The sequence below is a fragment of the Glycine soja genome, chromosome 8, assembly GCF_004193775.1.
Source record: "Glycine soja cultivar W05 chromosome 8, ASM419377v2, whole genome shotgun sequence".
NCBI classification, from domain to species: domain Eukaryota; kingdom Viridiplantae; phylum Streptophyta; class Magnoliopsida; order Fabales; family Fabaceae; genus Glycine; species Glycine soja.
The window spans coordinates 19,916,597-19,937,374 of NC_041009.1; the positions used below are offsets into that span (position 1 = coordinate 19,916,597).

Genomic DNA, 20,778 nt, shown 5'->3' on the forward strand with positions numbered 1-20,778 from the left:
CAACAAGCCTGGATCAAACGTGCTCACACTATTAATGGTAAGCTCAATAATGTTAAAGATAATGCCCTTGCTTTTAATAGAAACGTTTTTGGTCATATAGCTTATAAGAAACACAAAGTAGAAGCCCGTTTAAAAGGTCTCCCACAAAGCCTTGCGATCCAAGATTCTGAAAGCCTTAAAAGACCTAAGAAATAGCTCCATGATGAGAACAATGAGATCCTTCTCCAGGATAAATTTTTGTGGTATCAAAAATGTTGAGAGAAGTAGGTGCATTTCAACGATAAAAACACTTGTTTCTTCGACACCTAAACGGTTGTTTGTTGGAAAAGGAATAAAATTCTTGGCATTTTCTTGGAGGATGATTCTTGGCAAACTAATCAGAAAGTACTTGAACAAGAGACCGACAGGTACTTCAAAAAATTGTTTTCTAATGAGGGTTTCATTCCCCAAAGCCAACAAGACCTAGTTCCTCACCTCGTTATCCTAGAGGAAAAGAGTAATGATCTGCTTGCACCAGTTACTAACAAAGAGGTGAGAAGAGCCATGAAATGCCTACATTTGTAGGGACTAGACTTAGCCTAGGTTGGGTGAACCAACATAAATCCTTGGTGTATTTTTTCCTCTCTTTTTGATTTTGCTTCTTACTTATTGTTGCTTAGTACTTTGAATTGGTTTTAAAAAGGGTAGTTTTCAATAAACTTAAATGTGATCTTAGATCAAAGGGTTTCACAAAACTTTTTTATCATTCAAACGCAACTTTTCCTGTGTGCAATCAAGAGTAAATAAAAAATTGAGAAAACAAAATTTGTATCTTTGTGCAAGTAGGTTATGAAGCAATACTCAACAAGTTCACTTGGTGATAGGTCATAGTATTTTTTATTCTATCGAAGTACTTGAGAGGGAACATGTTACTCCTATCAAAATTAGAAGCAAATGTACTTGTGCAAAAAGTAGTTATATTAGTAAAAGGTCACTATTCAATTCTCCTTCTAGTAATCAACTGATTCACTTTAATAATGATATATTATCTGATCCTCTGTGTAGTTGACGTATGTACTCTAATCCTTGAAATGTAATATGCATAGAGTGAACATGTGTTACCAATCCTGTTATTGGACTTATTAATTTTATGATGTTTCTTCCATTCATTATTGTAATATTTCCTTCAGGTAAACTAAACTCTAGAGCATCTATCAATTAGCACTTCCAAAATTTAATTTCTAGAAAGTATTAAATGCATTAAGCATACTAAATTTTAAACCATAAATATATTCTAGAATTTAATTTTTGGAAAAAAGTATTATAAAAATAAAATTACAAAAATGCGAAGATTGTATATGTTATAACAATAGTTTATGGCAAACCGAAAAAAATTATTGGCTGAGTCGTGAACAATGTCGTTTTCTTTAAGACGTTTTGTGGCACTGCCAAAAAATTGTGCAAGCAGACTATCAACCACAACGTCCCGAGGATAAAACAGCCCAGATCACTGTATAAGATTCCCAGATCACTGTATAAGATTCCCACAGTACTGAGGGAACCTTTTCAAGAATTACACCCTCTTGTATGACTTGAAAAGTCACTCTAAAGCCACCCAAAAATATGACTTGAAAAGTCACTCTAATAGCCAACTGAAAAATATGACTTGAAAAGTCACTATTACAGCCAACCAAAATTATGACTTGAAAAGTCACTATTATAGCCAACCAAAAATATGACTTAAAAAGTCACTCTTATAGCCAACCGAAAAATATGACTTTAAAAAGTCACTCTTATAGCCAACCAAAAAATATGACTTTAAAAAGTCACTCTTATAGCCAACCGAAATTTTAGAGCGACAGAAAGAAAGAGGGAGAAGTTTGCCGGAAATGTATCGACTGAAATATGGGAGGGAGAAAGAAAAGTTGAGGAAATGCTTCTCAACTGGGGCAAGGAAAAAAGAAGAAATGAGCTCTCTATATATAGGGAGTGAAACATTATTCAAGTGTTTATCCTGAGCGATGTGAGACTTGAAGTTTTTTTTTTTTCAAACTTTCATCCTTTATTCTAACAGTATATGTAAAAGATTGCAAAATGTAATACCTCATAAACATTTCTAATTGGGGCTTATTACTTACACGTTGATGTACAGTTTTTAATTACTAACTTAGGCCGTTATGTACACAACGAATTAAGTATACAATACAAAAAAAAGGCTAAAGAAAATGAAAAATAGAAAATGGAAACAATTTTTGGAGTGTAGTTCCATTACCCATTATGCCACAGTACTTGATCTAATCACTAAAGAGTACACCAATTCTCACCTACCCTCCCAAAGAGTCTCCTTAAGGATCGGTTTAGAAACATCTCTTGGTGAATAATAGTCTACACCACCCATCATGCTGGTACTTCCGGATGAATTCTGGTAATTTGTATCTGATCCTTTGATTTCAATGCCAGTCATGAAGCTGCTCACATCCTCAAATTTCCAGTCAGATAGGTATCCGGGCTTTGAAGTTACAGTGCTTACTTCAATATCTCCTGAAAGCATTGCCACCACACGTGACATTGATGGTCGTAATGTTGGTGATGTCTGAGTGCACAAAAGTGCTATTCCTACAACACGTTTTACTTCTTCCTCGTTGAATTCTGAAAGTCTATCATCCACCAGATCAATTATGCAATTTTTTTCATGAAGTTGCCAAGCCTAAGAAAGAGAAAAGCAATGACAATAAGGTAAAATAATAAGCAAATAAAATGATTTTCAATGTATTGTGCTCAAATTGAAAAGATGACAAATACGAGGGAATCCTAAATTCCTTTTAGTAGTATTAACATGAGTCAATTGTCATAACCATGCAACCACTTTCTACATAATTTTAAGAAGAAACTTAGTTTCATATTATGCCAGTAAGATTTCCCTAATAATTAACAAAGCAAAAAACAATAACTATTTTTCCCATGAAATAGACAATCTAATTGAAGCCATTACATCTCTAAGAATCACTGTTTATCAAGGCTCCTCAGTGTGACAAATTTCATGTAGACTAGGTGACTTTTGAGTGAGGTGTAATCTTGATCAATGATTATGACCAAAGGGATATAACAAAAGCTATTCTTGTACAAAAATGTTTTTAACAATTGTTATATTTTGTGACATCATCTTCACGATTACCATATGCCAATATGTTAGTTAGGTAAAAAATAGACACCATTAATGAAGATATATATCCACATTATATAGTTCATCTCATTCCATATATATATAAAGGTAACAAGAAAAAAATAAGTCATCTAAGCACTTGAAAATTGGTAATCATATGGGAAAAGACTCATTTATTATCCTATATATGAAATGTAATATAGGTATAATTATATTATGATAAAAAGAAAAAATATATTAACATTAAGCAATTTTTTTTTTGGGAAAATAACAATCATTACAAGCAGAGGCAGTATGCATACCCATTCTAGAAGATACACCTTCTCTCCTTCCAAACTTGAATCAGAATTTGGCCTTCCACTAACTAACTCTAAAGCCACGACACCAAAGGAAAATACATCTGCTTTCTCTGTAAGGTGGCCACGCATGGCATACTCCGGTGCAAGATATCCACTTCATGATAAGAATTTGAGTAAATGGGCAGTATAAAATTAATTAAAATAAAAATGAGACCAATCCATAAATAAATTATAGAAAAAAAATCATGAAACGAATACAATATTATGAAGTATTGATGACTCACATTGTCCCCGCCACACCGGTACTTATATGGGTCTTTTTATCATCATATAATTTGGCCAAACCAAAGTCAGATATTTTCGGAATAAGCTCATAATCAAGCAAAATATTACTGGCTTTCACATCACGGTGTACAATGCGAAGACGTGACTCTTCATGTAAATAAGTTAAACCTCTAGCAACACCCAAGCATATATCATAGCGTGTGGACCAATTGAGGGTTAAACATTTTCCTGCCCAAAACAAACCACAATTGTCCTTAGTTATTTATACAAATGAAAATGAGAAAAACAAATAAGCATTCATACATATACACTGAAAAAAAAGTATCATTTTCTCATACCAAACAATGCTTGATCAAGACTCTTATTTTCTAGATATTCATAAACAAGCAGTCTTTTACTCCCCTCAATGCAACATCCATATAATTTGACCAGATTACGATGTTGCACAGCTGATATAGTAGCAATCTCAGTTATGAATTGGCTCTTTCCTTGATGGGATCCCACAGATAGTTGTTTCACAGCAATGACTCTTCCATCATTAAGTGTCCCCTAGAAGAAAGAAAAGAAAAATAATATTCTCTTAAATAAAGGATTTAGTTCCAATATTAGTCTCAAAATATTGAGTATTAGAAAAAGGATTTGATTCATCAAAACAGTATGATTACTGGCAGTGGTTGAGTTAAGTCCACGTTAGAGGAAACACTAGCTAGTAAAACAAAATAAAATATATTTATCAATTAAGAACATAATGACATATAAAAATATATGATAAAAAATAATTAACGATCATTAGTTGAATTAACAATAAAAAAAACTCTACACTTGTCTTTTGTGAGGTAAATTTAATTAACAAGAAAATCATTATATAAACATACTAAAATTCTAAATATCGCTAGATCCAAATATATCAATAATTAAAAGCACTAGAGACATGAATTATTAGGGGGTAACTAGGAAAAGGTAATGTTTACGAGGAAGAAAATATTAATTTTTATTAAATACTTAGTAAAAAATCCGAGAGTCTATGCTCCCCTCAACTGATTGTGGCGCTACCATGTGAAACCAGCTGCCTTGAGCATTATTTGATCCAGTATTGACAATGATAACCTTTTGTGAAGTAGCTTATAATCATTATCTTCTTCAGGGATATAATATTACCTTATAAACAGGTCCAAAACCTCCCTCTCCAAGCTTATTTTCAAGATTAAAATCATTTGTAGCATTCTTTAACTCAGAATAGCTGAAAGTGTAGGGCTTAGTATCAATTCCTAGAAGCTCTGCAATGTCATACAAGAACAAAGTTAAGGTTGAATAAGCATGAACTTATTTTAATGAAGTCGGGGATGATGCTCAAATTTCTTTTTATTCAAGTTCAGAACATCATTTCTCCATTTTTTGCAAAATGTTTTGAATTAAGATAAGAAAAACAAATAGAAATGCACATACATTATCTACAATGTTGAACTATTAAGCATAATACAATAATTTTTTTCTTCTATCATCTGATTATGTTGTGATTCAGAAACCTAAACATATAAAATATGTAGTACTGAAGTGACAGTTTGTCCTATTCTAGTCTAGAAACATAAGTAATGTATGCCCCGCTAGATCTTAAAATATCTCATGCAATATGTAGAAAAAATTTAAATAGTCAGAGAAAAATGTTATACAAATATTCACACAATGTCTTTACCTTTTTCATCATCACGACGTCTTCTTCTCCGAATGATACAGAAAATTGCAAAAATTGATAAAACGCTTACAACTCCAACTCCAAGTACGATTCCAAGAATTAGACCGATATTATTGTTGTTACTACTTGGAGGTTTGTTACTAACAGTAGGTATGAAATCTGTACAACACAAAACAATTTATCAAATTAAAAATATATATAAATTTTGAATATCTAGCTGATAAGGGATTATGCATAATGAAAGGTTAGTAATTAAACATCTAAATTACCAAATTTTTTTCATAGTATTACCTGGGATAGCATGGATTGCTTGAATTAAGGGCCCATAAGTACCTTGAGTTGGTATGCAACAAGTACCTTTTCCAGCCCAAAAGAGATGAATCTCAAGATAGTTTTCTGTCACTTCAAATCTAAATTGCCTTTGGATAGCTTTATATGAGATGCCCCCAGCTTCCTTCTGTATATCAAAATCCTTCAAAACACGAGTACCCTGAAATATTCAAATGGAAAGAAAAATGAAGGTAGACAAAGTAGGCACATTGTAGATGTTGTGCCTTTAATTAGATAATTAAGAAGAAAAGTCCAAAACACATTTTCCTTTCCTACCAATTCTCATCAATCCATGAGAAGAGCTATACTGTAGAATAATGCAATAAAACTCCAAGAATGTCAATGTATACAAACAAGACATTAAATCATATCAACACGGCATTAAATCATGATATTTTTTAAATATATAGTTGCAATTTAAAGGTGATGGCATCAAATATTTTATATGAAGCATGAACCTGAAAAGAATATAAAGAAGATTCAAAGACACCCTACTGTTATAAATAGTTGGTCTTGTGTGATGTTGGAATGTAACTTGTCAAAAAATCATAAGTTATTAGTCTATTAAGAAATTTCGCCAAACAAGTGTACAAATACATTGATATTATAAAAAAAATGTTAAATGTGTTTAGTTTCTACAATAGAGAAATATTCTCTTTTAACCTCAAATATAAATTGTCTACAATTGGTCCCTCATTTATCAACATGCGTTATTTTCCTCATTTATCAAAATGAGTTATTTTTATAAATGAGGGACCAAAAGCAAATCACATTGTATGAAAGACAAGAATAATATTTGATATATTTCCATAAAGTTGAAAAAAAAATTATATTTGAGGGATAAAAAATTATTATATTTAGAAGGACTAAAAACAAAATTAATCCAAAAGGATTAAATTTCAGTTAATTAAGTTTTTAGTTTAAAATTAAATTGTGGAATAATTAAATTAAAACAAATAATTATTTTAACTACATGAATAAAACGTTTGACCAGGATATAAATTTTATAATTTAGATAACTAATGTGATATTGTAATTGACGGAGAAAAAAAAAATCTATCTTTAGATTAGTAATTACTACATTCTTTCATTATATAGCCTTTTAAACCTTGTTCTCCAACTAGAGGGTTGGAGTTAAATATCATCTCAATAAAAGCTTATATATATTGCTTAAATATAATGTTAGATTCATTGAGGAAGCTGTTTAAGATATTGGATACGTGTCCAACTGAGTATCTAATCATTATGATTTTCAAGTATTTTGATAAAGACATAAGTACCTGAATATAAATATCAAAGACTCGCCTCCCAAGGCTTTCCCAACTTCTAGTAGAATCTAGAATAGCTGTTTCTGCAAATTGAAGGGTTATGTTGTAAAAACCATTTTCCAGCCCCAGGCCATAATATCTTAATGACGAAGCAGAAAGTCGTGCTGTTTGGAAGAGCTCCGAATTCACAGTGCCAGTGAACTGATTAGACACAAAACTTTTGTATACAGGATTACTGCTCCCCGTAAATAATCCAACATTACTAACAGCCCATCTGTTTGCATCAGTAACAAAGTATGTAGCAGGACCAAGTGTTTGATTGTCCATTTCATACACTATTCCATCTGCCGACCTAATTTGGTTACCGCCACACTTGATTGCAAAGTCAGAGTCTGCATTAATCATAGATAAGAGATTGATCAGTTAATGAAAAGGAGTTTTAAATAACAAGATTGACTTTAGATAAAACTGGATTGATACTTCTGTGATAAAATATATTTTAGGTCCTTAAGATTTGGTCAAAATTAATTTTAGTCTTTATATTTTATAAATAATGATTTTGATTCTTGTATTTATGTATTATGAATTTCATTTATAATTTTTTTATATTTTAATTCAATCAAGGATAAAATTCATTACATTTTAAAAAATACAAGGATCAAAATTTTTAATTTTAAATTGTAGAAACTAAAATTAATTTTGACTAAATATTGAGGGACATGAAACACATTGTTTATTTACTAAGAAAGAAAGATATATATTATTGAGACACTATAACCCAATCATTTGAGATTTTAAATTGGCAGCAAATACACATGATTGATTTGACTTTTAAAATTAAATATTAATATTCTCATATACCCCTTAATGAAATTCAAGACAATAATATTCTTATACCCTAGAGTGAGCAGTGCTCACTCAATAATCCTCACTCAATAATCCTTTAGGCCATCCTGATTTCACATTGAAAAGTATTAAAAGCGAAAACCTATATATGTTGTGGCGCAATTAATTAGTATTTTGTAGTCAATAACCACTTTGTTATTTATCAACCAAGATATTGCAAAATTGTTTCAAAATTAGAAGTCCAACAAGGTTATTAAAATATGTTGGTTAATCTTTAAGAAAGTTGTTCTTACAAGTCCAACAATTGTCAAGAATGAAAATTAATTAAAGTAATGATGGTTGGCTAGAAGGAGAAGTAAGTGACTTGTAAAGACAAATAATTGCAACCACTTTAAAAATCTTTATATTGTAGAAAATGACAAAAAGGTTAAATGTATTAGAAGACGAAAACTTAAAGGTAAGAAATTGTACAAAGGGCAATAAGGTATTTGCGGGGGGAATTGACCAATGATATTAAAGAAAAAGAAAAGTGAATAATGAGGAGTGAAAAATAATAAAGACGCATAACAAGTATTTGAATAATGATTAATTTGGTGGCTTAGGGCTTTGCATTTCACCTATGATTGTATTATCTTTTCTGAAATTTCTGTATTTTAATATTCTAGTTATTATGTTTCTATTTGTTGAGCACTAATTTTTCCTTGCAATAGAGATTTCCTTGAATTCAGTCTCATTTTCAGTATTAATACTAGTTTATATCAAGGAAAGAGTTTGTTTCATTTTTTTTATTTTGCTTGATTCTTCTACTTGAGTAGTTGTGTTTTTGTTTATTGAGCAATAAATTTTACTTGAAAAGGAGATTTCTTCCTTGAGTTTTTATCTTATATGCAATATTAATATCAATTCCTATTATAACTCTAGCATATATGTGCTAGTACAATATAATTATACCACACTGTATATAACAAGTAAAAGAAAAACAAAGAATACAAGCAAACGAGATGTTAATTAATAATGAAACAAATACCTAATTCATCAAAGCAATCAAAATACTTAAGTTGATTAATTTTAATTAATAGTCATAATTTTTATTTTCAGAAATACGCAGAAAATTAAATGATTATATTTAATAATGCTAATCATATTTCAAGGGATAATTTTTACAACCAACTAGTATGACTAATATTATTTTCTAATTAGTTTTAGTATCTCACGTGACTCACATCAATCAAAAACTAACTCAAAGTCAAACTTACATCTTCCAATTCCTTGATTGCAAGGAAAATTTTTTTGGAGACAATTGAGCCCAATAGGCAAGCCACTGCAAAAGAAAAGTTATGTTTTAGATTGCAAATTAAACTCTTATGGCTTTAAGTTATACCCAATAAAAGATCGGTACACAAATGAATTTTCCAATTAATATAAATAGAAATCAAAGGTTTAATTTATTAAGATTTATTTCAAAGGTTTTTACCTAAACCCAAATATGAATGGAAACTACAACTTCAGGATTCTTGTGAAAATATCTTCCAAAGTTTAAGGAAATCAACCAAGCACGTATTAACAATGTTCAAGGAGTGATGGGATGACAAACTTATATTTACTTAATCATTTTTTGTTAGTGTTACCAAATGAGAATTAGTTATTGCATAGATTTATAAATTTTAAATCTTAAAAGAGTAAAATCTTATGGATTATTTCATTTATTCATAAAACATTATGTTTAATCATCTAGATTGCATCCTTGCTTTGACTTATCAAAATTTCAAATCATAATGGCAGTTTGAAATAGAGAATCATTATAATAATAGTTCTTCACTTTTATCATCATATAATGGCAATTCCATTGTCATATCTACTTTGGAAATTATATGTACATAAAGTGATTAATGAAAACAACATCAAATGAATCAGTTAATGACTATATCAAACGTCCATTACATATGCTAACTTTTACCTAATGAAGCAATTAATAAACATCTCTAGAATCATACAAGCAAAAAAGTTATTTAGTATATTTGACTCAAATATAAACAAATCTAACTAATTAATTTCATCCATATTTAATGATATCATTCCTAAATTACTCTTCATTTAATTGCAAATTCATTTTCAAGGAATTTGTTTTATTAATATATCAAGTTTCAAAGAAGGACTTTTTAGGAATAATCTTATTTTTTTTATTGGAGATTACTAAAATTAAATGATTTAACTAACTTTGGTAATCAATGTGAAAGTAGTTATTTTTGTTTATATATGAGTATAGAGGGAGTATCAACTAAACATGACATAATATATTCTCAAAAAATATAGTAGTAAAAAATATGTAACTAGAGGCCAAAGAATGATAAATGAAAGGGACATCAACAAAATCAATTACAATGATATAAATTATTAAAAGTTGTTAAACATAATGAGTATCAAAGAGGACAAACAAGATATGATATATTTATGTTAAAAGGAAAATGTTTCCAATGGATTAGAAGATTGTGAAAATAAAGAGAGATAATAGTGCAACCAACATATCAATCTCAACTAAAAACTAAGAGCATCTAGATAGAAGCAATATTGAAATTCATATTATGCCCAGAAATAGGTGATACATAATAAATTTTGAAGAACTATTAAAATAATCATCATTAAATAAAGTGTATAATAGTCACCTGGCATTTGAGACATCTAAGTTGTTGGCAACTAAATTCCTGCATTTCATATGTTAATAGTATCACAATTAGTTTCAACAAGCACACACACTTAGAGAGAGAGAGAGAATCATGTTATTGTACAATTTTTAACATATGATTTTTAAAAATCTCAACTAAAATCTAGTGGGTAGTTAAAAGTGAGAGGAGACACAAACAATTTTATTATTATAGTATTATAGTAAAAGGAATTGTGGAAAGATAATATTACTCTAACCATGACATCAATGAATTAAAATGTTTATGAAGTTAAATGTTATTAACTTGAATCCTATTGATATTATATTTTGTCCTTTTCAATGTAGATCACTTTAATAAACATCATTCTTTCAAAATAAAGCTTAAATTTACATTTGTTAACTCTTGGTACTCATTTAATCATTCTAGTGTTTGAGATTGTATTATTGTCTTTTAGGAATTATCTAGCAAAATTTAGAAAACATTACTTTAAACAAGATTAATGATGAAATTTTGTAAAAATAATGATTTGACGTAGTAGGTTATTAAATTATGAAAATAAATATAATCAAAATTGTTCTAGATTACAATTTCAAACAAAATCTTAGGAAATTGTTGTCAAACAAAACAACTTAAAAAACAATTTGTATAAAACATTTGAAATATTCGATATGGATAACTTTAGGGCTCACATGAGTAGCTTACAAAAATTGTAATAGAACAAAATCAAATTGTACAAATGGAATGATTGTTTATTTCATTTGACAAATTTCTCTATATTTTGACCTTTGTATATAATGTGATACAATAAAAAATATAAGAATGAAATGTTCGACTTTTCCTTCATGTTTTCTAACATTATGAAATATTCATAAAAGTGTTCTCTTTGGTTTATTACACATCTCAATCCTATTTAATAGCCTTGTAGACCATTATGTCTTCTATCCCCAATTACTCATTTTATTGTTCATAACTTAGATGAAGGTTTTAGATAGCACACTACAGTGTCGTTATAGTAGAGTGGTTTAGTGTAGTTGTCACAGTGAACCAAATAGTTGGCTAAATAATGATTGTAGTAGGTGTTATGTGTTGATTTCAAAAATATCCCTTTGAATAGAGATATTAGGACATTTTTGGAGGGCTATTTTTGGGATTTTAATTTCTAAAACTGAAATCCTTAGATGTAATAGTAGTGAAAATGATAAAATAATACTTTTATTTGGAAGATGATGATGATAATTGATAAATCCTATCTAGGAAAATTCTATTTGATTTTTGTTGGTATATTTACTTGTATGTTTTGTATAAGACACCTATGTCATTTTTATTGTTAATTTATGAATGCCATTAATTTTGAATAAATTTTATCATTTATATGCATATTATACATTAATAAACTATATAAAAAATTTACAATAGCAACTATCCCACTTTACACTATCTTGCTATATCAATTTTGGTGCCAACCACTACACCCCATTATCCGAGATTTAAAACATTCACATAGACCCATTTTATTTGGTGTTTGCTAACAAATTGATAAGTAAAAGGGGGGGGGGGGGGGGAGGGGGGAATATAGAATCGCGATACTTACAGTTGTAAATTTGGTTCGTTTACCCAAGAGGGGAGACTACCCGATAGATCATTGTATGACAAGTCTCTGCAAGCATGTTAAGTCGAATCAAATAAAGGATAATACATGAGGAATGAAGTAGTTTCAAACTAAAATTAGTGTAAAAAAATTGCCTAAGTTTAATGTTAATATGAGTAGACAAACTCTTGTGTTTACAAGTATACCTAAATAGTCACTTCTTACTAACCCTGTAGAAGTTAATATGATCACAAATACAAGTATTGATAGAAGTGTCATATATAACACTCTTATAAACAAAATAAGTATGAATGGGCATGACCAAATAAAGTAGAAGTTTAGAACACTAACAAAAAATATGTAAATTATAAATTATCTCATGAAAACATCATAACAAATAAAGATGTTATAAAACATCATTAAAAAAAATTATAGCAAAGAAATTCCAAAAATGAGTTAGAAAAGTGGAAAAAGTAAAAAAAAAAACATCAAGATAGATTATGTTAGCTTTTCTTTTTTGGCATTAGTATTCAATCATTGTAGACCTAATAGATGACTACCATTTATCCAATACATATGATTATCTATACATATCCTCAAAAGACTTTTGCCCTAGCATTTTGAATTAGTATAGCTATAAATTCCATCCTCCATAATTCAAACATGTCAATCTTACTCACATATTTACAAGAGATGAACTTTTCTGCATCGGAAGGGTGCCATTGAATTTATTATTTCCAAGAAACCTATGATTTGAAATAAAAAAAATGAAAAATCATTTCAACTTTGTACAATACCATACCAACAAATCAAGGCGTAACTTCTTAAGAATGCAATATTACAAGTAAGTGAGCAAACTCAAATTGAAAATTGATCCCAAATTTTGTCCTGTGATGTTATTGAAGCTTAAATCCCTGCAAAAACCATAAAAAAATATATAATTTTCTCAATATGGGGGTAGGACACAACTATAAGAAAAGATACTTAATTTCTTTTCTTTTTTGTAAATAAAGAAAATAAAATGTACAAATATCTTATTTGTATGATAAATAAGTTGAAAAGTTATATCTTTCTATCACATAACAATGAAAAAAAAAACAAAAGTAAAAAAGATAAATGAACAACAAGCTAGTGATTCATTTGAAAGCACAAGTACTTATTTTAAGATATCTCTCATATAACTAGCCAATACTCAGATTGGAGATATACCATGGAATAACATCATTGACTAGTTTCTTGCTTTCTAGTTAACACCTTTTACATAATAATTTCATTTGAATCTAGTTTAACACAAATAGGTGATACTCACAACTGTTTCAAATTGTGTAACTCTCCAATGGTGGATGGAATCGAACCAGAAATATTGTTATTCCTCAGTTCTCTGCAACAATTGTAACAAAAATTTTGGACTACCTTTAGGAAGATAAAAACAAGTGAATAATTCAATATACATGATAGTGTGAGCCATGATCATTAGCAAAGTTGAGGCCTTACAAGATAGTCAAAGATTTCATATTCCTTAAAAATTCCAATGAGGAACTCCCATTAGATAAACCTGTGATTCTCCTACATTTATTTCATACATGATATATTAGCTTTCATAAGTCAACAATAACCAAATAAACTAATTGTGATACTTACAATTCTGTTAAAGAACTCAAATTAGAAAATGATGATGGTATTGAGCCATTAAAAGAATTTCCCTGAAATCTCCTATCAAGACATACAACAATTCACAAAAATTATTAATACTCATTTTTGGAATAGAATATGAAATTAACAATCAAAGGAAAACTTTAATTCCACATCCAATATAATTGATTTTTGCCCAAAATTTTTCACCTACATATTTCAATTAAAGGAGGAAGAGAAAATTGTATTGTTGTCTTACAAGGATTGAAGCTTAGACCAATTCCCTATGAAGTCTGGTATTTTTCCTGTGAGTTCCATGTCTGAAGCCCATCTAAAATGAATAGAAATTTTTTTTATCATTGTAGAAGTTCCTTTTTAGTCTATTATCATATTAGGTGCATTAGATTAGGAATATCTTACACTTGTTTCAAATTCCTAAGGTTTGCAAATGTGGAAGGAATTGGACCGCTAATTCCTGAACTATCAAAGTAACTGTAGGCAAAATTCTTTGAAATTAGTATTGTATCATGATAAAGATATACAACTTTGCAAGAAAATGTAATTTCGAATAAAAAAAAAATCTAACACTTTACATTATCCAAAACCAACTCATTATTCAAAAAAATGTATACTTATGACAATATAAAAGGCTCATTGATGAGTATGGACAATAATAAATAATTGTTTGTTATATGTATTTGAGTATGGGCCAAACATGTACTTCTTAGGGATATTGTTGGTTGCAACTGTAAACCATATTTGAAAAAGTAGAGATAGGACACAAGAATATAGAAACTCATATAGGACTACACTGCAACTTTGAGGTATGATTCAGTAACATTATAAACAAAAAAGATTTACTAATGTTAGACACATAAATCTTTGGACAATAAGATTCAAGGAAAAGTGAATTGATGGACAGAGTGACTTTTACTTAATAGTCATTCCATAATTTATGGTAGCAATGTATTTATGGCTTGCCAAAATTTTAATTTTGCTGCTACACTTCTAAAATAAAATAAAATATAATAGGTGGACAATATTTTGGCATACAATGTAAAAATAATGAATGAGTGTAGTTAGTGTATATGTACGAGAGTCTATGTAAAAGAACAAATATATATGACCCAAACTTGATTTAAAATAATTACTAGTACATATAAAAGGTAAAACTATAGAAGTACTTACATTTGCTCTAAATTTGTCAGTTTCCCAAGTTCTGATGGAAGAGATCCTCTGAACTTGTTTGACCCAAAAGCCCTAAAAATTTAACAAATTATAAATCTTATCAATGTCGTCAAGATAAATTTCTCGTGCCTACCATCATGTGTCCATAACAAAACAATCTTAAGATTAATTAAAGAGAACAACTATTATGTATAAATAAATTCTAAAAAAACATTAAATTTCTCTCTTAATCATTTAGGTATACTTAACTAGTCATTGATTGTCAAAAGGAAAACAATTATTTCAAGTCAAAATTTTCCACATGGATTTTTATTAGTTTATAACTCTTTTTTTTTTTACAATATGCCTTTTTTGTTAATTAAATTCATCACTTATAGTCCCATCCTTATCTATTAGAGACTTCATTAATTACATTACTAGAGAAACAAACGAAAATTATCAAAAGATCCATCACAAGACCATGATATCTTTTTCTTTACACATATATGTCATTCTAATTTAATGGTCCAAATGAACTTTGGCCCATTTCAGCCCATTTGGATCAATCTACTTTCACACCATTAATTAAAATCTTTACTAACACCCAAGACTCATAGTACAAGGGACATTGTTATGACTTAAACATCCAACAAAAAAAATAGTTCATTGGATGGAAGAACCTCATCACTTGACTATCACATTAAATTTCTTATTTTACTCAATGTAAGACTTATATTAGACACTAAATCTCTTGGTGACTATTTGATTCTAAAAAGCAACCCATTGATACCTTCATAAATAGAAAAGAAAAACTCAAAGTAAATTACGTACAATGATCTTAACTCTGTAAGATTTCCCAATTCCTTTGGAAGTTCACCAGAAAAATTATTGATGCCAATGCTCCTAACAAATAATAAACTTGAATGTTAAAATTTATGTGTCTCAACAATACACAAAATATTATAACTTCAACTTGGGTCCAATTGCCTTACAAGTATTGCATACGAGTTAGATTTCCAATGTTTGGAGGTAGAGAACCCGTCAAGTAATTTTGGGCAAGATTTCTGCTTGCAATTTAATTGAACTTAGTATATAAAAAGTATGTGATTCTTGCATGAGAACAACTAATCAAAAGCTAAAATTGCATTAAATAATAATGATAGAAGTAGTAGTAGTAGTGGTGGTGAAGAAAATATACAAATTGGTGAGGTAAGTCAAAGTCCATAACTCTTCTGAAATTGTACCAACTATGCTCATTGCATAAACCTTTCTGTTCCATTCAGAAAAAAAAAACAAAACAAAACAAAAGAGTATTAAATTGCTATAGTTATAGCAAATTTTTAACTTTGAAATGATAACACAAATTTATTCAAAATAAATTTAAAAGTAATTTTTAGAGAGAAATAGAAAGATACAATGCTGTGATGCGACAAGTAGTTCTATTGTCATAGGAGCAATCACATTTGATGAATGGGTTGAAAGTTGTGTCATCGATGGTGGTGGTAGCATCGATAGCTCTTCCACTACAAAGTTCACTGCTAATATTCCATTGAGTTGGGTTTGCCAATATATCCCATTTGCTGAAGATTGAATTTAAAGCTCTTGCTGCATTCATAAGTTCACCTTTTGAGGAATATGTACTCAGGATAAAAAGAAAAAAAAATAAGATTCAATTTGAAAAATAATAGAGAAAAACGAGAAAGAAAGACTTTATTCTTTGAAAAAATTAACTTATATATATATATATATATATATATATATATATATATATATATATATATATATATATACTACTTTTGCTCTTAAATATAAGACCTTTTTTCAAATTTATTTGTATTCTTGCAAGACTCTTTTCAAGTTGTCTTTTTGCGTTAATTATTTTTTTACTAAAATATTCTTAATTATTTTACAATAAATGTGATGAACTAAAAAGATAAATACACTCTCTTTTATAATGATTGGAGAAGAAAACTAACACACATTAATTAATTATGCCGAAAGTAATTAAGTAGAAAAAGAAAGATGACAAGCCCAATAATTTTAAGAGCAATTTTAAAAAAATAATATAAATTGCTAGCAAATTTAACGCTACTAAATAAATAAATCAACTTTCTTAAAGAGTGTCAACTGAATCTTATATTTAAGGACACATGTGGTTTGGGGAAAAAGTAAAAGAATAAAAAGAAAAAATGTTAATACTAAGAAAGTAATATATTTTAGTTGTTTAATACAAAAGAAATATAAAATAAAAAAAGAAAATAATAATAAATTTATATTTTTTACTCAAATACATTTTATTAAGAATGAGAAATATAAAATAAGGATATGACACCACACGAACGGTCTATTCCTATATAGGTTGTTTCAAATTAAGGAAAATACATTGATAATTGAGTTTTATTTTTTTCCTTACCATGTCTATTTGTTTAATTTTTTTACTAAGTTATAAGTATAAAATATGTACTAATTTTATTAAATAATTGAGATCATATTTAAGAAATCTAAGTATAGTTCCATTCAAACCAACGTAATGTTTGTGTTTATGTTTACATTTCGTTAATTTTTCTTCTTCAAAATGTTAAATTTTTTTATACTATTGTAAATTATTTCACAATTTTATTTTAACCTTTCACTATTCTATTTCAACCACACTAATTACATATACAGCATATAAAATTCTAAACAATAAAAAACCACACAGACAGAGACATAGACAGACATATCAGTAAGATTTTTTTAAAAAAAGAATAAGAGTTATTATATTATATATATATATATATATATTACAACAAAACTTCTTTCCTCTATATTGCATATATTATATTTATAGGTCAAACTCACCAGAGGTGAGTGGACTAGTGCTTTTGGAATATGTTATATGAGTCAATTATATGAGTTTTTTTTTATATAGTTTTTTAAGCTTATGCAAAGTTAAATAATTGTAAAGGAGAATATTTAGGTTGAATTAACATGTGAAAGTTGAAACTTTATAAAAATACCTTACATTTGACTTAATTGTACTTATGATCCTCCAAAAACATTAGTGCATGTTGTCCACACCTCTAAGTAGGTGTTTATGAATAATTTTTTATAATAACAATTAGACAGTAGGTGTTTATGAATAATTTTTTATAATAACAATTAGACAACAGGATCCAATTGAAAAATATAAAAAATAAAAGTTTAGGAAACAAATTAAAAAGAAAAAAAAATCGGGAACCTAATTAAAATTTTGAGAAAAGTATCAGGACCTGTAAAATAAGTAAACATATATTATATAAGAATTTTTAAATATAAATGTAAACATATTATTATTAAATAATGATAAAATTACATATTGAACTAAATGTGATTTTTTTATTAAATAAAATTAAATTAAATTAAAGATAACATGTTTTTAAATTAAGAAAGAAATTATATACATAGAAACAACTTGTTTAATAAAATATGTTATTTTGTATCTCTACATCTTTGGATTTCATATATTATGCACAAATTTAAAATCTTAAAAATTAATTTATATAGATTGATAAAAATTAAATAACAATATACGAGATTAATAAAAAAATAGTATTTATTCTAAGCGACGTACTCAATAAGCATGTTTTATATAACTAAAATTTATATAAAATAAATAGTTTCGAATATATAAATTATATTATAATAAAATTTTATAGCAATAAATATATATATATATATATATATATATAAATTATATTTTAAATTTATAATAAATAATTTATATTTTGATATAAATTTATTTTTAACTATTTAATAATTTCTTTTTAAATAAATATTATATAATTTGGTTTGGAAGTGAAACATAGACGGGAAGTGTCCTCTCTAAAAAAATATTTACATTATCATCAATAATGCGATATGCCAACAAAGGACTCTGCCTAGTCTTTGGAAGGTAGCTACCAATTAAAATTTAAGAATAAAATTAAAATTAGTAAAATCATATAAATATATTAGTACATGTGGAATCTATGCATTGTACGATTAAAACAAAAACAAAAAACAAAAAAAAAAAGTAAAAAAGTGAGTAATTATTTTTTTTTTTAGAAAAACTCTGTAGCCAAGCATATGAGATGACCACCGACAAATTTTATAATACTATTGATAAGATACCATATCATATAGAGCAAACCTGCAAATTGACTAACGGAACAAACTGTTGGAAATCAGGACAAACACACTGATCTGTACTGTACCAATAATTTCCTTTTTCTCTGTTAGTTTATTCACAATATGCTAATCTTTACACTTTTATAAAAGTTTGTCTTTCATAAAACCTTTTTGCAGCACACCAAGGTTATACTTTCTAACTGCTAAAGAGTAATCTCCCTTAAAATTGAGAGATTAATGAAAACAGTTTCTTCGCATAATATATATATATATATATATATATATATATATATATATATATATATATATTCCAGGAATACTAATATCTATCTTAATTGGTGTATATTAGCATTCAATAAAAAAAATTTGAACAAAAAAATTATTGAATCTTTTATTTTTCAAAATATAATTCAAGTATATTATTGTATTTTTAAAAAAATAAAAAAATTCTACATATATATAAAATTAGGATTCGAATTTACTTAACATGCTTAAGTACTCAGCTATCAAATATGAATAGTTCAATCCTATGTTGATGATGAAGAGTTAGCTATTTCTCTGAATCCACTGGAAAACTGAAACTGAGAAAATTCCCAAAAGTTCAAACCTTTCCCAACATGCCTCAAATTAACAAGAAAACTAGTAGTCTTTTGATTTCACCTGTATAATTACTTTTGATTTCCAAAAAACCTTCATGAATTCCTTAAAGTTTTAGCCTTTTAGACCAACTATAAAATTAATCATCAATTTCAGATTTAAAATTCTTTGTCAACATAGAAAAAGAAAACCAGAAAGCAGTCACCTTCGGAAGGATCAGTGGTGGCGTTTGCAGATTGAGCTTGTGCAACGTTAACCAAGCAGCTGAAGACACACAACCCAGCAACAAGTGCAAAAGCCAAAACATGTGACAATATGCACCGTGCCATGATATGAACTTGATCCACCCTCACAGAATAGTAACCTTGGTATTTGGTAAGCAATAACCGCAAAGCTATAGAGACAAAATAATAGATATGAACTTGATCAACCCTTGGAGGATAATAATCTTAGTATTTGATAATAAGGAATCAACTTATAGAGAAAAATATATATGACGTTTACTTTAAGACTTTTGCACAAAACAGGCAAAGATGGCGTCTCTGACCAGTGACCAACAACTTATAGAGCTTTGTCAAAGCTTACGAGTTCAATGATGGCACCGCAAATGTAGACATTATTGGTGGTCTGCAGCAACACATTTATTATAGTGCCTACCAATAATAATCATGTGATATATAATAAAAAAAATATTTACTATATTAAAAATATAATCAGTAATTACATAATAAGAATTAATTATATTATTTTTTAATTTAAAGAATCTAAATTAATTTAAAATATTAAATTATATATTTATTGTATTATTATTGATCGAGATTATGGATCACTTTGATGATTAACCTACCTAATCATTTCTCAGCACATAGAGCACGAGAAACTTCTCTCGTCAAAATGATCCACTAAGAAATATATAAATTAAGCTACTTTTATATATTATTTGAGACATTTTCATATTCTTATTTGCAAACGTGGTCACTATTATTTAAAAAATTAATTACAGGGATTTAATGAGTTTTCATCTTTGCAGGTTCTAAATTCGGTATTTTTGACAAGATTCTCTAAGAATATTTTTATCTTTATTCAGTCCAAATATTTTTTAATAAGTCTCTCAGGCTTCACTCTAGGGCAATTTTTTTT

At 28.0% G+C, this 20,778-nt stretch overlaps 1 protein-coding gene across 5 annotated transcripts; it reads right to left on the reverse strand.

Annotated features, from left to right (window-relative positions):
* Positions 1-2,059: 2,059 nt before the first annotated feature.
* LOC114422633 (probable LRR receptor-like serine/threonine-protein kinase At1g56130) lies at positions 2,060-20,253 on the reverse strand. 5 transcript variants are annotated; one of them, XM_028389092.1, is made up of 25 exons: positions 20,143-20,253; positions 19,844-20,032; positions 16,329-16,518; positions 16,112-16,183; positions 15,906-15,977; positions 15,745-15,816; positions 14,935-15,006; positions 14,167-14,238; positions 14,006-14,077; positions 13,756-13,827; positions 13,609-13,680; positions 13,424-13,495; positions 12,957-13,028; positions 12,795-12,860; positions 12,118-12,183; positions 10,527-10,565; positions 9,120-9,184; positions 7,030-7,409; positions 5,711-5,909; positions 5,420-5,578; positions 4,885-5,003; positions 4,065-4,275; positions 3,726-3,954; positions 3,445-3,595; positions 2,060-2,686 (listed from the first exon to the last, which is right to left on the reverse strand). In XM_028389092.1, exons 2-25 carry the CDS (start codon positions 19,965-19,967, stop codon positions 2,300-2,302), a joined length of 3,105 nt encoding a protein of 1,034 aa, XP_028244893.1. In that variant the 5' UTR covers positions 19,968-20,032; positions 20,143-20,253; the 3' UTR covers positions 2,060-2,299. The 5 variants fall into 5 exon arrangements, with proteins under 5 accessions (XP_028244893.1, XP_028244892.1, XP_028244895.1 ...); XM_028389091.1 differs by lacking the exon at positions 20,143-20,253 and having other exon boundaries at positions 19,844-20,131; XM_028389094.1 differs by lacking the exons at positions 15,745-15,816; positions 15,906-15,977; positions 20,143-20,253 and having other exon boundaries at positions 19,844-20,131.
* Positions 20,254-20,778: the final 525 nt, after the last annotated feature.

What these genes read in the sequence shown, in the direction of transcription:
- LOC114422633 (XM_028389092.1), bottom strand. Translation starts at nt 19,967, where the DNA reads ATGGCACGGTGCATATTGTCACATGTTTTGGCTTTTGCACTTGTTGCT. An exon ending in CTTAGGAATTTGAAACAAGT is followed by an intron (nt 14,078 to 14,166) that starts GTAAGATATTCC and finishes TATTCATTTTAG; the next exon opens with ATGGGCTTCAGACATGGAAC. An exon ending in CAATCAAGGAATTGGAAGAT is followed by an intron (nt 7,410 to 9,119) that starts GTAAGTTTGACT and finishes TGATTAATGCAG; the next exon opens with ACTCTGACTTTGCAATCAAG.